This window comes from Ascoidea rubescens (genome assembly GCF_001661345.1).
Source record: "Ascoidea rubescens DSM 1968 unplaced genomic scaffold ASCRUscaffold_8, whole genome shotgun sequence".
NCBI classification, from domain to species: domain Eukaryota; kingdom Fungi; phylum Ascomycota; class Saccharomycetes; order Ascoideales; family Ascoideaceae; genus Ascoidea; species Ascoidea rubescens.
The window spans coordinates 556,368-574,075 of record NW_017962920.1 but is presented as its reverse complement, the minus strand read 5'-3'; the positions used below and the strand labels follow the sequence as shown (position 1 = coordinate 574,075).

The following is a 17,708-nucleotide window of genomic DNA, read 5'->3' as shown; positions in this document are numbered from 1 at the left end:
ATTGAAATAGATAAGAAATAAATAAAAAACAAACAAACAAACAAACAAACAAAACAAAACAAAACAAAACAAAACAAAACAAAACAAAACAAAACAAAACAAAACAAAACATAAATAAAAAACATAAATAAAAAAGATGAACGAAAAGGATAAACAGTGATATAGATTAAATAGTTTTTGAATCATTTTGATTTAATAAAATATCTAAAATCTTGTCCATTTTATTGTTCAAGTTTCTTTGTTCGATATATATCAATTGCAATTTATTTTCGACATCATTCATTCTATCAAATAATAACTGATTGCAAGAAGTATTTTGACAATTGAGTAAATGATCAACTTTATTGGGTTTATTAGATTTATTTTGAATTTCATCTTCAAGTAGATTTTCATTTTCAATTAGATTTGCATTTCCAATTAGATTTGCATTTCCAATTAGATTTTCATTTCCAATTAGATTATCATCATCAGCTAGATTTTCTAATGAATTCTCAATTGAATTTTCAAATTTATGAATTCTCTCAAGGTCGTCTTGGTTCTGAATTTCATCCAAGGAATCGCCTTTTAGTTTTTTGAATAGAAGATTGCTTGAGGTCTCCACAGTCTTTTTTCGCTTTCCATTCAACTTTGAAACCAACTGAGCATCATTGTTTTGTCTTGACAAGCTGAACTTTTCAAAGAGGTTTAGCTGAGCCAACCGAAGGCCCTCAAGTGTGAGACTGCTGGAACCACTGGAGTCTTTAGCGTTGTGTAGATGAAGCCCCATCTTGATCGAGTTTGTGATGAGCTGTCGATAGGACCTGATGCTGTAGGGCTTGTTGTTGGCGTCATTGAAGTCATTGATTATCTGTCTCGTAGTCCTCTGGTAGAATCTCTGCCTGGGGAAAGTGTTGATGTCACCACCAGACTTGAATATATCTGCTTCGATGGCCATGTTGAGAAGATGTGTTTTCTCTTCCTCAGACAAAAGCGATCTTTTGGTGGCAAAGGGAGCATCGACTCCAGAAGCAGCACTGAGCCCATACAAGTCCCTGCTGCCTGTGCTGCCTTTGCTACTTCTGCTGCCTTTGCTACTTCTGCTGCCTGTGCTGTCTCTGCTGCTGTCTCTCGCCTGTCGCCCCCCATCCATGATGGTTCTGCTGCGTGAGCTGGCTCTTCTGAGACGTGGAAAAGGACAGCCTTACGTCGCTCTTCAGCTCCTCACAGCTAGCGCTGACACTTGAACAGTTTCTCTCTGCCTCTTCTTCCTCTTCTCGCAACAACAATGGACTTGAAGGTGTATTTGCCTGTGGAAGTTGTGGGAAAGGACCCTCTTGCCTCGCAGAAGCATGGCTTGGAGTCGTTTCTCCATCACTTGAGTCTTGCCAGCAGCAGGAAGATCGCCTTTTTTGACGAGTTCATTGCTGGCTATGTGGTGCTTGCCAACTCCCACTCTGCTGCTGATAACTCCAACTACTTTGCTGCCATCAGCGAATTGCTGCTATCGCTTGATTTGTATGTCCATCCTTCCTCTGACAACTACAACGAGCCTCTTGACTCAAAAAATAGAAACTACCACATCAAAAACTACCAGTTGGCCTCTGACAGTCTTGTCTACAACGAGTCCATTCTCCAACAAGACCAAAACATTTTCATTGACGATAAAGATCTTGCTCAGAACACAGAGAATGACGACGATGCTGACGATGAAAAGTCCCTATTGATTTCAGTTTGGAAATTCAAATTGCCAATTGCTTATCCCAAGAGAAAGATATCTCTTCCTGAGATCCAAATCTCCATCTCATTGACTTATCAGCCCAATTTGCTATGCAATCCCCATACTCCAAGCATAATTGATAAAGAGAACGACGATACACTAACCAAAACCGACTCAATTGGTGGACCTGACAAGAAGAATCAAACTTTCCAAAAGGCTTTGACTTATAAACCAATACTAGACAATAACATTTTTGATGGTTTGGAATCCCAGATTTTGCACCAATTTGCTTCCAAAAACTTATCTTCAAATTTATCCAACTTGAAAAAACAATTGGAATATAAAACCATAGTTAAAGAATCAAGAATTAGAAAAAATTCACTATCTGAATCATCTAAAGAGATCAAAAAAATCCCACAAACTAAAAATAAAGTCAAAAATACTACTTTGTCAGCTAAAATATTATTGCCTGTTTTTCCTGTTCTCAACATGAAACTCAGATGTACAAAGGCTGCTGGCAAAAATGACAAATTATTAGCCACTTTAGACATCGAAGCCTCCAAAGAATTGAATAAAATAAACACCTCTCTAGACATCTTTGACATAGCTCTTGACTTTCCCAGTGGCTCTATAAACCCCCTATTGCCAGCTTCTTTAAAAACTTTTCCAATTGATTTAAAATCAAATGATGCTATCAATTTCCCTTATGAACTCACAAACTCTTTTATAAATGATAACGACTCAAAAAAACAAATCATCGTCAACATTGTATCAATCCCCAAAAGCAAAAAAAATCATAAATACTTGGCAAATAAAATTATAACTAAATGGTCAACTCTAGTAGATTTTGCAATTATTGCTCCTCCCACTAACAGCACCCTAGTCAAATCTTCAAACATCTCTCAACAAGGCGTAATCAATTACAATTCAAGAATCTTCTCCTTGTCAAATTTACCAAATGCTAATAACAACCTAAAACCTTCCCACCAATCCCAAATTTCTCGTCTAAAATCATTGCGTACCGCCTCTTCTTCTTTAAATATTAATATCCCGAGAAATTCGAAATCAATCTTAAATGGTTTAATACTATCATTCAATGGAACAACAAATACCCATATTGGTGAGGTCTTTAAATGGAAAATTCAAGCAATAAACAAATCCCACAATTTACTCAATCTATCTCTATATATTCAACCAAAGGACTCTGCAAACTTGCTAACTTTAAACCTCAATTCCAATTTACAAAATACTCTCTCAAAGATTAAATTGCAACACCATCATAACATTTACAATAATAATATGATAATCATTCCCCCAAACCAGTTGGTTAAAGCATTTAACCAAACAAAATTATCCCCAAGAGGCATTATTTGTCTAGCTAATGATGTCAAAATTGGTCCTTTAGAGCCATTTCAAGTATTTGAAACCGAAATTCATCTAATAGCAATCGAAAAGGGTATATTTAGCTTGCAGGGTGTTAAAATCTTTGATGTTAATACTGGTGAAAGTTTTGATTGTGGTAGATTACTAGAAGTAGTAGTAGTAGATTAAAATCAATTATAATTTCATAATTTTTTTATTTTTTTTTCACCTAGTATTTATATCATTCAAAATTATGCTTCAGTTATTTAATTTTTAAACATTCATTATAGTTACTGTATATTACTAATATAATAGTTAAGAAGAAAATAAAAAAAAACAAAAAAAAACAAAAAACAAAAAACAGAAAACAGAAAACAAAAAAACAAAACAAAAAACCACAAAAAGCACAACAAAAGAAAAACAAACTAACTCTAAAACTCATGCAAAACAATGAAAAATCTATCTTATTAATTTCATGTCAAAAATTTGTTGGTCAATGGTTATTTTAGGAGAATGCCCAATCTGACTACAACTGATCAACTCTATCTTATTACCTCTTATAATCTGTACAGGGAGCTCTTTACCAAAATTATCCAAACATTCCATAGAACACTTGTATATTTCCAAAATAGTATTGGAAACAATGAATAAGTAATCATTATAAAAAGTTGCAGCTTTACATTTAATATTGAAAAACAATAGTGGATATCTTTGAGCTCTATTTTCTGGATAGCATCCCTTGCCATTATTTTTACAAATTACACAATACTCTTCATAGATTAAAATATTTCTATCGTTCTCAACTGGTAAACAAGTAATGATTTTTTTTTTTGTGCTAGCATATCTTGGAATTGAGAAAAAAGGAACGATTGCTTTGAAATCCAAATCAGTTAATTTAGTTAATTCAAAATCTCTTTCTGAATGAACAATCAAAAATATTGGCAAAATTGTAACTCCAAAAGTCATTCCATTAATCAGTAAAGTATCAAGTGGTTGTGGGCTAAAGTAAGATGGATTACTATTCTTCAGTTGATACATGGCTATTATTTTAGAATTAGTAACGCCACTGCTTATATCAATAATCATGTACAATAAGAATAAATTTCCCTTGATAATTTTTGCTGAAAAATATTGTACATTTTTTGATGGGGCACATCTCTCCAATTTTTTCAATTTAATTATCATATTTCCCTGATTATTTAAAAGCTCTAAAAGAGAGCATTTTAAAAAGTTTCCATCGGAAAGAAATAATAAAGTATCTTTAGAATCAATATATTGCATACTAGTAATATTGGGCATGGAGAATATCATTTTCCAGCTTTTTTCATCTTGAGACGAGTAAATACCCTTTGAAGTTCCAAGTAAAGTGTAGGAGGTGTTTCTAGCTTTAACATAAACATAATCAATGCAATAAATCTTTTCTTGAAACCCACTTTGTGAAATGAAATAGTAAGGGATTTCCTTAAAAGGGTGAAGTTTTTGCCTTGCAGCTAAATACAAATCTCTTTTATTTTTATAAAATAAGCCCAATTTACTGTTAAAATCTGTTATGCAAAAGTGGTATTTTCTGTCATTAGAAGTATTTTTAATATAGAAAGGATCAATATGCAAACTAACTTGATAAGATCTAGGACCATTTTGTTTGTCTTTATTTTGAGAATCATTTAAATCATTTTTCTCTTCAATTTTTTCCAAATACACTTCAGCATAATCTAGTGGGATAGGTTTGTCGATTAGAGTAAATTGGAAATTTTGGATATCGTATTTTGTTATTAAAAAACAATTTTCAAAAAAAAAGATAATGAAAGATTCTATATTGGAAAAAAAGCCTCTATCTTTCTTTTGAACAAAATACATATTGATAAAGACTGTCTTACTTATGTTTATATTTGTCATAGCTTTGAAGGGGCCCCAATTTATTTTATTGATTATTTTTTTCATTTCAAATAAACTCATATATTTATGTAAATGTTCTGAAAAGTTACGGGTGAGTTTAGCAGCTTTTTCGTATTCGGTTGATACCTTTTTGGCATTTACAAAAAGTTTGCGAAACCCCTTGAGTAAATCTGAGATCTGAACGACAGTATATATAGGTTGTTCGATGATTTGAAGCACTGTGTTGTAATCGGGGGTATTTGCCTTCATTTTAATTTTCCAGGAATCGAAATTTTGGCCCAAATAGAAATTTGAATTTGATGAGGCGTATGGGGTATTCTTGACAGCATTGCAAACTTTTTTGAAAAAGCTATAACTGGAAATGATTTCTAGGCATTTTCTCCAAGGATTAACAGATCCTCTTACCCATTCCAGAATAACGTTGAAAATGGTATATTTTTTGATAAAGGGCCCCTCATCAGACATTATTTGCAATAAGGGTTTTAGAAGGTTATTTTCGTGTATGGTCAAGATCTCTTTAAAGGAATCAAAAAGGGAATATCTGAGTTCATTTAAGGGAAGGCCATCGGACAGTTTGACTGAAGTGGACATGTTAATAAAGCTGATTTCAGTGCTCAAATGTATTTTTAAAATGTAAATGAATCTCGCTTGATTTCTTATGAGTTCAAATAGTTTGTTTTGATAATGCATTGTTGAAGGGTCTTTAGTTTTGAAAAAGGATTCCGGGACATTGTAATAGACGTGCATTCCCTTTTTCATTTTGAAATAGATGTCGTCTGAATTTTTCAATTTGATTTTTAGTATTTGACCATTTTCGTCGTATATATGAAAGTCTTTTTGTAAATCATGGGGACAAATCAAAGAATAACAAGTTTCAGTATGGTCGCTATAAATTGAGGAGTAACAAGGAGTGAAATCAGTCAAGACACCAGACATGTCAGGGTTGGGATCCAAGTTGTACATGATATTTTGTTTGGAGGTATCAATGTAGTTTATTATGGCAAAGGCCTCGAATTCTGATGAAATTAGTTCAATTGCTCCATCAATCAAAAACGAGTCGCTGACTTTTTTAGGGTAGTAATAAGAGAATAGACCTTCTAAAGTTTTGGTGAAGTCTGAGGTTTTAATGGCGAATTCATTTTTCAAATTAAGGGTAGCTTGTGCCTGTTTATAGGGAGTAAGAAGATATATGAACCATTTATGTAGGGAGGACAAGAACCAGAATTCCCTGCAGGCTTCAAAGTCATTGATGGTGATTGAATCACTGGAAAAGTGAAGGTTGCTGTTTATGGAGGTGACAGTTTGTTGTGAATCAAAGGATTTTCTTCGAGACAAGGAAGAAACAAAGCTGAAATTTTGAGAACTGGCCAAAGAATCTCTATGGTTGGCCGATGGAACATTGGAATGGTTAGTGGTTTCAATGGGATAAACAACTGGATTGACTAGCGTAGAAGTGGAATTTTTTCTGGCGTGAGAGGCTTGTACGTTTTCAGAGGAGTAAGATAATCTTGAGTGGACATTTCCAATTAAAAAGGGATTAATCACCATGGACTTTGGAGAGTAGGTATGAGGGATCAGAGAACGAGAAGCAGTTGCAAGATGAACAGGAGTTGGAATAGGAACAGTCTTTGGAGCATCACTAGTTGAGTTGATTGAATTGTAGAATGTGTATCCAGTAGCGAAGAAATTGGGGTCGTCGACGCAAATCGGCCTGAAGTTGTCAATAATGTGGACCATTGGAATGCTGGATCTGGAGTTGTTGTTGGCAAACATATCAATATCGAAAGTAACAAACAGTTGGGGTCTGGAGAAAAGTGGTAAAGCCATGGTCTTGCTGGTGCACCATTCGACAAGCTAGCAACAGAACCAGTGGGAGAGTGGGAGAAAGGTCAATAGAAGCCTGAGGTTATACCACAGCCTGAATCAGCTCTGATCTTTCACTGGGCCCTAAACAACAAAAACTGCCGTTTTGAGCACACGCCCACATTTCTGTCACCCAAGTCCGAGCAGCACGTTTGTCCGAGGGCAGACCCGCAGCACCGGTCTCACTTCCGAAGCCACCCGCACGGGACCAATGCAGGCCAAGCCTGTGTCCCAATTAGGAAAGTGTCAAAGGGAGGCCGTAAACAACAGGAGCAGAGCCGTTGAGGTGGTGCAAATGGCATGTTTCGCGAGATGCTGCCACTGCTTCACAGATGCTGAGGGCCCTGCTTCCCACCCACAGCTCGTCCAAGGCCCCAAACATCGCTGTGTAGTCCTCCCTGAAGAGTCCCCATTTCTGGAACACTGACATCGAGAACTTGTCAATGTCCTTGTCTGTCACGTCCCAGAGGTTCACCACCAACATTGCACACCCTCCTACCAAGTAGCTGTATGCTGTGCCATGGGGCTCAAGCTCGCCATTCTCCTTCAAGCTGCCCGAGGAGCACCCCATTAGCAACGAGGGTGAGCATCTTTGCAACTTTCTTATTGTTGACGATCTTATGTATTGCTCTCCGCCGCCATGTCCAATGTAGATGAAGAGACTTGAATCGCTGAGCGCCTGGACAAATTCCTCCTCTGTGGGCTTTCTGTCGATAATGCTGCCCCAGTTTTTAAGATGTGACTTGAATTTTTGCTCAAATGTGGTTTGTGTGTTCTTCAAATCACCACTGGGGTTTAGCACAAAAAACCCAGCTTTCCCTTTTTCTTTGCATTCAATGGAAAGATTGTCTTTATCATACTTTTTCAAGGCTTCCAACAAAATTGTTAGTGATGGCATTCGGGATACTGACTTTCCCTTTAAATTAGGAAGTGACTCCCAAGGAAAATTTTGACAGCTTTTTCCTATCACCAATACAATATGGGTCGCTGCTTCTCTTTCTCTTTCTCTTCTTTCCAGTTTTTCCCTTTTGAGTTTCTCATTTTCATCGTGATATTTTCTCAATGCGTCTTCAACCTCAACGTATATTCGATCCATATCTATTTCGTCATACCCGTCTTCTTCCCCATGATATATCAATATGTCAATTGCAAAATAAATTAAATCCTCTAAATATTCGGTATTCCCAAGCTTAGATGGATGTCCCAACTTGATAAACAATTCCAAAACATTGTCATCAATATCAACCTTTGAATCAATTGTTTCTTTAACCTCGGAATTCACCTTGCCACTCTTAATATTCTTGTTTCTTAACCACTGCCGTCTTGAAGGTAAATAAGTTTGTAAAATCCTATTAAATTGAATTTTAAATTTCCCAAATAATTCTCTATTAATCTCTCCAACATCAAAAATCCCTCTAAATCCACCTAACCAACAATAATCAACATTTTCCAACAACTCTTTCAATTGTTTTTCCAAAAAATATCGTGTCTTCCACCAACTCTTCTTGTCCTCTCTGTTTTTAATGCTCGAGGTAACTTCTACTTTGGTGGTCAAATTACTTGATTCAATTATATTTTCCAATTCTCTTTTGGCATCCTCAAATGAGAAAACCCTCTCATCTGCATCTCTACTAGCATGCCTATTCAAAGGTAACCGAATTATAAGTGGCTCACTGTCATCACACGACGTAATTTTCAGCAACAATAAATCTCCACTAAATTGACAAATATCAATTGAAATTATTATCCACTTTTTAGGTACATACTTTTGGATATCCAAAAAAAGACTACCAAAATCATCAATCTTATTTTCAATACTAGATGACAAGAGATCTGTCAAATTATTCGACATTCTGTCAGGTAGAAACTTATTCTTGACTTCCACAGACTGCGCCAATTTCTTTTCCACCAAAAATCGATGTCCTCTGGAGGATTCCAATAACCATATAAATTGTCTTGTAAGATCTTTTTCTCTTACCTTTGATAATGCTGATATCATCGATAATGAACTTGAAAAAATATCTGGCAACTCGTTGTAGATACCACTAGGACAGTACTTTAATGCATTTAAAAACAACTCGTAAACTAATTTTTTCGACTTCATTAAATATAAAACGGCTTCTTTCAATAATTTTCCCTGTTTAACATTTTTATAATTTGCAAAATTGTTAATGCATGGAACAGAAATAGCTGAATCCTCAAGCAACACCAACATAGGATCCGATGATAATGTTTTTTTCCCAATTATTAGAAATTCTTTAGATTTCGTTATTAATTCTATTATTTTATCCGATTGAAATGGTATTTCGTTTTCTTTTAAAACTAATCCCTTAATTGCTTTATCGCTAAACTTATTAAAATCACTTAATAAGCTCGTAAAACTACTAATCACATTATTGTTAAAATCCATAAATTTTCGATGCTCAATTATTGTCTTGAATTTTTCCAATTCAAGAAACGTATCACCTCCATCTAATATTTTATTACTAAATTTCATTACTTGATCATTTATATTGAAAAACTCACTCTTGAAATCAGCAACCGGTTTCACCTTCCCGATTGTTTTTAATTTATCGAAATATAAATCAAAGTTTTCTTTTTCATCAATGGCCTGAAAATATAAACAATAAATATAATAACGCTCCATCTCAGATGTTCTATCAACATATATCAATCTATTGTATATTTCATTGGCCTCTTTTAAATGTTCCAAAAAGCCTTGATAGTTGTGTGAGTAAATAAAAAATTCCATTATAACAAAATGAATTTTTGAAGTCATCAACGGTATATAATCTCGATCAGATAGTTTTACCAATTCATTGATAAAAAATTCGGCATGTTTAGCTAAACCCAAATGAGAAAGTATTTTGACTAAAAATATAATAGACTTTATCAAAATTATAGTAATTTGAGACAATTCATTGATTGAAAATTTGGAATTTTTAGTTGATAAACCTATATTTTTTGATGCAATCATACAAATCTCCACACTTCTTTTCAAATCCGCAACACTTTCACAATAATTTCCAAATTGATAATTTAAACACCCATTTGTATACGAAACTTTGGCAAAAATCGAAGCAAATTCTGTCTCCAACTGCTCATGTTGACTTAAAATTGTCAAAATTTCCAGAAGCTTTTTATCTCCATCGACTAAATTCCCAGCCATCACCTCATATTGAAATTCAAGTAACTTGTAATCCAATATTAATATCTGATTGTTTTTTGATAAAGTGTTTAAATCATTAGTATCAAGTTTGCTAATAAACTTTGAAATCTTTTCAAAAAATATCATGACATTTTTTTTGAAACCTAAATCAATGAATGTAGTGCAGTTTTTGATCAAAAGTCTTAATTTTAAATAATCATTTTCCAAAAATGCTTCATTTCTGCTACATTGATATTGGTTTATAACTAAAATCATGTATTCACGTAATTGCTGATAATTTAAGAAAGAAAGTAAAAGAAGGAGATTCTCAACTTCAAAATTCACCATTTCATTGTCTTTAGCACCAGTATTCATGACACCTGAATTGTTTAACCAAGAAAAAAATATTTCAATGACCTCTAAAATTAAGTCTGGATTGTTTAACTGTTTGTTGAACTTTAACAAAGTTTGAAGCTTTAAAGAAAACAAAACTAGAAATTCATAATTTTGAAATAAGCTTTCAGGATACTTTAGTTTTAGTTTGAGATAGTCGTCGCTTTCTTCAATCAAATTGATTTCATCAATTAAACTAGTAGAATCAACTTCAAGATATTTAATGTAACAATAATAATATAAAAAAGGATCTTCAGTAATTGTGAGAGAATTAAACAACATATTGATTATAGATAGTTTTGTGTGAGGAGATAGAGTAACAATCATATCAACTAAAATTAAAAAAATCTTTGATTTAAGCTGAGGAGCTGTAATTAAATCAAATAAAGCTTTGAATAACATGGATTTTTGATGGGTAATCAACAATTTAATAAGTAATAAAAAAATTGTAGAGTTTTCAGTTTTTAATGTTTTTTTATTCTCCAAGTAATTAGAAACAGATGATTTATTTTCTTTCTTAGTATCAAAAACGTTAAAATATTGTGTTATGACAAAAAGTGATTCCTTATAAAAATTTAATTCCATAAGAGTTTTGGATGCCTTTTCTGTTTTTTGTTTAAAAATTAATAAATCTTCTTTATTAAAATCTTTTTTGGTCAAATTTAATAAAATTTCTTTTTCAATCTTAACAGAATTCAATAAAAAGCTTTTCATAGCTGTTAAAGAAAACTTTTGCATTTTTTGGCTAAAATAGAAATATAAATTTGAAATATTTCTTAACCTTTTTTGCTGATCAGAATTTTTAAAAATATTAAACAAGTTATCCAAGGTGAGCTCAAAAAAATCAATTGAAATAGTATCTAAATTGCAGCTTTTAATAAACATTGTCAATGGATCTAAAATGATTAAAAATATTTTAGGCAAGATTAAAGGATTTTCTTTTGTTTTCTTTTTAATTTTGTTTTTCTCAATTAGTAAAATTTGTATAATAAATTCTATAATTTTATTATTTTCATTTGTTACGGGGAGCTTTATTGCTAATTTTGAAAGATCAACTACATAGTCTAAAAAAGGAATGCATTGTTCATTTTTTTGAGAATATGTGTGGATTTGGTGTTCAAAATCAAGTAAAAACTTTTGGGGTATACTTTTGGAAGATTGAATAATACTTATTAGATCAATTAGATATACATTTATTGTTTGAGTCTTCATAGATTTTTTCAAGTCCGATTGAAAAATTTCCCAAGAAATATTGCAATTCAATTTACTGTGGTTTGAGGTTTTAATTTTGATTATATCGAATAATATCGAATAGATGATTGATAAGTCAAGATTCAAATTATTAGTTTGAAAATTATATCTTGAGAAAAAACTGTTAAAATAAGGCGATAAGTATTGATAAGATAATATTTGAGATTTTCCAAATGCATTTTTGATAATATTGAATGTTAAATTTAATAAAGGATTTGCAGTTTCAAGAATATTATCATCTTTCATATTGCTTTTTTTGTTATTATTATCATTGGAAGAGTTTCTATGATTGGAGGCATTTATATTAAAGTACTCCAAGTTATTAAAATTTTCAGTTTGACATTTAAAATACAAATCAAGCAAGAGAAGGAAGGACAAAGCCAAGGAGATCTTGGATAAGGTTGAAACATTAGATAGTTTTATCAAATTGTATAATAATTTCAAAAAATTTGTAAAAGTTTTCCTACTATTCGAAGGATTTTTTAATTTAAAAATGTTTGAAACAAGATTTGAATTTTCAATATTAAGATATGTTTTCAATAAATCTTGAGATGAAATGATTTTGATATTTTTAAAGTAATATTTATAAATTATCTGAAAATGAATTAATTGCAATGACAAAACTAAATTCACCAAATTTGAAGAAATTGAATCTTTCAGATTTGCATGGTTCCTCAAATCCAAATCCAAATTAGAATTAAAATTAAAATTAAATGACAATAGTAATTGATGAGAAAAATGATATAGTTTTTTATTATCATTGGTAGAAAGCTGATGGTATTGAGTTATATGAGTAAATAATGAGAGTAATTCACTGGAGGATAAGTCAAGCTCATCAATTTCAATCAATGTTAAAATAAAATTTCGATGATGTTGGTAAATTTCCAAAGTGGAATTAGGTTTTGAATCATTGCTTGAAAAAAAAAAGTACAAAAACTCAAAAGAACAGGAAACTAAACCAGCCAAATGCTCGTCTTCTTTAATATCATTTGAACCGATACTTCTAATTAATTTGAAAGACGTCTCTTTTAAATTGGAGATTATAACTGAAGTGGGATTAGAAAACGAGTTTTTTGGTATCTTGAGGAAGCTGTGTTTTTGAGAGGATTTTGAACTCTGAGCTAGCGACTGAAATCTATTTTGGAAACTTAATAATTTTGACTTATCAACTGCAATCTTGACTTTTGACATTCCTTAATCGAACCAGCAAGCAATTGAACAGTTCATCGATCTGATGGTTGGCAATTGTTTGATACTGGAGATTTGTTTGAAATTGAAGTTTTCCACTGGGAAAAAAGTAAACATCTACAGCGAGCCCTAAAAAGGGATTTAGGGCTCTGGGGCTATCTCAAAGAGAATATAATCAGTATTATTTATTTGGATGGGTCATGTTTAGAAATCAATATACATAAGGAATGATTTTGTAGGGGACTTTGGAAGTGTACAATCTCCAGGTTTCACCATACTTGGCTTCACACTTTGCCGAATCTCTCACTTGTCTGTGCAATAGCAAAGTAGCAAAGTAAATAACATAGTAGTATGTTAGTGGAGTGTTGAAACCAGTTGGAAGACACCAAGACCAGGCTATTAACCAATCACCGAAATAGTTGATGTGTTGGCTCAAAGCCCACCAGCCATCGCATAGTAATTTAGAACCAGTTTTTGTTTGAATAAATTTGTAGTGCTTGTCGTCCAAAAGACCATTTCGAAAATCAGATTTTTGTTTGTTTGAAGAATGAAAGATATAGTATCCAGCAAAAAACAAAGCGAGAATGAAGACAATGTTCACTGGGCCTAGATTGACTTCATTTAGTACTAGGTAACGCGATTGCAAAGAGTATGTGAAGGGAACTAAACTTAAACTTCCAAAAATCAACATAAAACCGAATCCATCTGTTGTTATATCCATCATTGAGAGAACTCCTTCTTCATTTAGGACACCATCAAACGCATAAAATCCTTCAAGAACATTGATCAAGACTAACGAATTGCAAACATAACCCTTGGATAAGTATTGGTGGTGCAAACAAGATAGATTGATCAACAACCATAATAGTAAGCCCGGTCTTAATTCGACAAATAACTTGATATCAAAGGAACCAAATCTGGGATTTAATTCCCTGCCGATAAACCAATCGTAGAACCAATTACCAGTATTTCCGTTAATACTTAGTATTCTTTCTTTGGTGTTAAATCCGTTTTTTTTTACCAAAGGTATAAAAGAGTTTAAATAAATAAAAGTGGATAGTATAAATGAAAAAATTATTGAGACAATAATGAAACTTAGGTGGTTGTTGTAAAGGAATTGAAGTTCAGGTAATAAACCGTTGGTGATTTTATATCTAATTCCGACAACTACAACAAAAAGAGAAGTAAAAAGTAACCCATTAATGTTATAGTCGAGTTTTGTACCATCTCTCAATTTAATTCCCTTTAGTTTTTTTCCAGGCAATCCAACATCGAATACAGCCAAAATTGAAAACCATGATAAATATGCCAACCAAACATTCTTATCCAAGCTCAATTGTTTCCAGCCAATATTATAAATCTGACTTTTAACCAAATCAATCTTTAGATTAATTCCTTGAATTAGATACTCTCTGCTGACTAGTAGTTGGAAGCCTATCATAACAATAGGCAAACCAAAAGTAATTAGAAATACTCCAATAGTCCCAGAAAATTCATAATGGTTTGTAACAGGATTAAGAATTTTGCCCGACATTTTGGTTTTATCAACAATGCTTTGGTATAATCAGTAGCTCATCACTGAAAATAAGAAAAAGTCGAGCATTTAAAGCAATCTCACTTAAATCTTAAAAGATCGTATTCTTCGTAGAGTCTCTTAAACTCGTATCGAACAAAACCCTCATTGGCTTCTGCAAGTTCGCTCAATTTTATGCTAAATGCGCATACTGCGCAGGTTGTTGCGTATAGAGTTTTTAATCCGCGTGATTTAACACGTGTTTTAGAGGTTTTTCAAAACATCTTTTTTTCTCTCCAATAATCATATCGAAAATGACGAGATCGAAGAAGCAAGGCATTGGTAGAAGTGGTGACCAGACAAAATGGTAAAGGCTTCTATTCCAGCTCAAGTTAGACAGGCGCTTAATCGTTCTGTTTGGTTTGATTTTAGTGCTCAAAGATCTCAAAATTTGGGCATTACATCTCAAGCACTCAGGCAGCAAATATTATATGGTGTGCCAGAAAAAATAGGTCCTTTGAGTTTGAGGAGAAGGTGTAATAGAATAAAATACTCTTCACCCATTGGTTTAGATGATGTCTTTCCATTAGCTTACAATTATTTGCAAGAAGAAGCTGCAAAATGCTACGAGAAAGCTGAATCAACCAAAAATAAAGAAATTAGAGACAAGTTACTAATTGACGCTGAAAAGAATAATCCTGAAGTGTTGTATAAATCTCTTTATACTAATCTGGATAAATTTGATTATGATATTCCAGTTTTTAGACACTATTCAAAACAAAAGTGGTTTGAACATGATGGAATGATATTAATGCAAAGATTGGAGACGCTACATGTCATTCCTGATACTTTAAAGACATTGGATCCTAAATGTGAAGTTCATTTAAGATTTTTTAATGAAACAGGTATAAATAAAAAAATTGAACCTGGAGAAATTCTATCATCTCATGTTACTTATAAGCAGCCTACATTAAATGTGATAAATTTTGAAAGTATTCCAGAAAATTCGTTATATTCTGTTTTAATCGTTAATCCTGACGTGCCAGATTTAGAGTATAATACATACAAGACCTCGTTAAATTGGTGTTTAGTTAATATTCCATTGTCTAATAACGATAACATAATAGATTACAAGAAAATCAATGAAGAAACCGAGATGATTGATTATTTGCCTGCAACACCAGAAAAGAATATTCCATTGAGCAGATTATGCGTATGGGTTTTCAAACAAAATGAAAATAAAAAATTGGATACGGAAAGTGTTAAGCTGATGATAACAAGAGATGAGTTTGATATTAGGGAATTTGTTGAATCAAATGGATTGACTGCCGTAGGTGCTCATGTTTGGAGAAGCAAATGGGATAGAAATGTTCCAAATGTTAGAAAAATTTATAACTTACCAAAAGGAAATGTATTCCATAGAGTCCGCAAATGATTTTAAAATCTAGATTGATTAAAGAGTTTATAAATAGTGTATATAGTTAATTTTAATTATTACAATTTCAAAAACAAATAAAATTTTCTCAATATGAAGAAGAAAAAAAGCATTGATATTATTAAATATGTATAAAATAAACTGGGTTTGATAATAAAAATGATAAGTAATATCTAAAGAAGTAATTTAGACTGATAAAAAGATCTGGGTAGTTTGGTGAAAAATCACATGTGGTTCTCGTGACCTATCATTGAAAATTGGTTGAGAGTTAAAAAAAAGCACTCTTATTCAGTATTCTCGATTACACATTATGTAATTATATATAATGTATAATTATATATAATGTATTGTAATTCTGTTTATGTTATTATGGTATTATTATGGTATTATTATGGTATTATTGCTTATTATTAATTGACTATCTGATTGCCCAATTATGCCTATTGTATTTCCAATCCCATCTGTGTCCACATAAATGTACGGGTGTTGCACGTGATGAACAACAGATATTGTGTGCAGTGCTTATCCGATCCTGACACATCACGCACGGTGTGTTCCACTGTCTGTGGTGTATCACGGCCACATCTGGTCATCGACGCTTGCTGCAGCATGCATTGCGACTCGATTAGGGATGTATTATTGATGTATTATTAATGCTTCCATTTCCATTCTTAATAATATATTACTGATCCATTCATTGCGATAGTATTGTGATAGTATTGCAATTGTATTCTAACTGACAGAGACTAGTGCATTGAAATCATATATAAGGCGGCCAAATTCGATCGAAGATTTCAAGTGGATATTTTGAAATTATCGCATTTAACTATTTATTGATTAAAGCAATCAATCAATCAATCAATCAATTGAAGCAATCAATCAATTGAAGCAATCAATCAATACAGTCAATTCTTATTCGGTCAATTCTTATTCGGTCAATTCTTATTCAGTCAACTCTTATTCAGTCAACTCTTATTCAGTCAACTCTTATTCAGTTCAATATACACTCAATTAACAACAATATGAACCCAAGATCAATTTTGAAATACTTTTTGGCAATGGAACAAGCCGAAGGTGCTGGAGCCAGGGTTCGTCGGTCCATTGGAACAATGCAGATGAGAAACTTCACACCCTTTTTGATGTTGGACCACTTCAACACTGCTGCTCCCAACGGCTTTCCCACACACCCTCATCGTGGCCAGGAGACCATTTCGTACATCATGGGAGGAGCCATGGCCCACGCAGATTTCACAGGCTCGTCGGGAGTGTTGTATGCTGGCGATTTGCAGTTCATGACGGCTGGTAGAGGAGTTGTGCACAGCGAGATTCCTGTTGAGATGGACGACAAGAGCCCTTGTGTGGGCATGCAATTGTGGGTGGACTTGCCGGCAAACATGAAGGGGTGCGAGCCTCGATACAGAGACTTGAAGAAAGAAGAGATCCCCATTGCCAGGCCTAGCGATTTGGTGGAGGTGAAGGTGATCAGTGGCGAGTCGTATGGTGTGCAGTCTGTGCAAGAGTTGGCCTACACTCCAGTGGTTTACTACCACTACACAGTGAAGCCTGGTGGACACTTTGAGCAGGCCATTCCCAGCGACTTCAATGTGTTCATGTATGTGTTGGGAGGATCGTTGGTGGTGGATGGTGTGAAGATCCCCCAGTACAACAGTGTGTTCTTTGAGCGAGATGGCGATGGTGTTGCTGGGCGAGTAGGCAAAGACGCAAAGGAGAGCGCTGAGTTTGTGCTTGTTGGAGGGAAGGTGCTTGAGCAGGAAATTGTGCAGCATGGGCCCTTTGTGGCCACCAGCAGAGAAGGCATCCAGAAGGCCTTTGTGGACTACCAGTTCGCCATCAATGGCTTTGAGCGAGCCCCCAACTGGTCCAGCAAGTACGACAGGGGAGTGAAGGAGCACGATCTTCCAGGTTATCAGGGTAAGAAACCTGTTGTTTCCAAGGATGAGCT

At 33.6% G+C, this 17,708-nt stretch overlaps 7 protein-coding genes across 7 annotated transcripts; 2 read left to right on the top strand and 5 right to left on the bottom strand.

Moving 5' to 3' along the window:
- Positions 1-166: 166 nt before the first annotated feature.
- Positions 167-934, bottom strand: ISC10 (Isc10p; the record flags this gene model as incomplete). The annotated part of the gene is made up of 1 exon (XM_020191871.1): positions 167-934. The coding sequence occupies one exon, from the start codon at positions 932-934 to the stop codon at positions 167-169; it is 768 nt and encodes a 255-aa protein (XP_020046792.1).
- Positions 935-1,363: 429 nt separating this feature from the next.
- On the top strand, positions 1,364-3,241 carry TRS65 (Trs65p; the record flags this gene model as incomplete). Its single annotated transcript, XM_020189974.1, has 3 exons — positions 1,364-1,586; positions 1,665-1,877; positions 2,055-3,241. Coding segments are annotated over 3 exons (1,623 nt in total), but the record flags the coding sequence as incomplete, so codon positions are not given.
- Positions 3,242-3,517: 276 nt separating this feature from the next.
- On the bottom strand, positions 3,518-6,781 carry ASCRUDRAFT_70985 (uncharacterized protein; the record flags this gene model as incomplete). The annotated part of the gene is made up of 1 exon (XM_020191870.1): positions 3,518-6,781. One exon carries the CDS (start codon positions 6,779-6,781, stop codon positions 3,518-3,520), a length of 3,264 nt encoding a protein of 1,087 aa, XP_020046790.1.
- A 271-nt stretch (positions 6,782-7,052) lies between these two features.
- ASCRUDRAFT_81427 (separase) lies at positions 7,053-9,464 on the bottom strand (the record flags this gene model as incomplete). Its single annotated transcript, XM_020194616.1, has 1 exon — positions 7,053-9,464. One exon carries the CDS (start codon positions 9,462-9,464, stop codon positions 7,053-7,055), a length of 2,412 nt encoding a protein of 803 aa, XP_020046789.1.
- A 2,891-nt stretch (positions 9,465-12,355) lies between these two features.
- Positions 12,356-12,960, bottom strand: ASCRUDRAFT_76460 (uncharacterized protein; the record flags this gene model as incomplete). Its single annotated transcript, XM_020193481.1, has 1 exon — positions 12,356-12,960. A coding segment is annotated over exon 1 (284 nt), but the record flags the coding sequence as incomplete, so codon positions are not given.
- ERG24 (delta(14)-sterol reductase) lies at positions 12,961-14,394 on the bottom strand. The gene has a single exon (XM_020193479.1). It carries the CDS (start codon positions 14,329-14,331, stop codon positions 13,009-13,011), a length of 1,323 nt encoding a protein of 440 aa, XP_020046787.1. The 5' UTR covers positions 14,332-14,394; the 3' UTR covers positions 12,961-13,008.
- A 256-nt stretch (positions 14,395-14,650) lies between these two features.
- On the top strand, positions 14,651-15,891 carry MRPL35 (mitochondrial 54S ribosomal protein mL38). The gene has a single exon (XM_020193478.1). The coding sequence runs from the start codon at positions 14,675-14,677 to the stop codon at positions 15,743-15,745; it is 1,071 nt and encodes a 356-aa protein (XP_020046786.1). The 5' UTR covers positions 14,651-14,674; the 3' UTR covers positions 15,746-15,891.
- Positions 15,892-17,708: the final 1,817 nt, after the last annotated feature.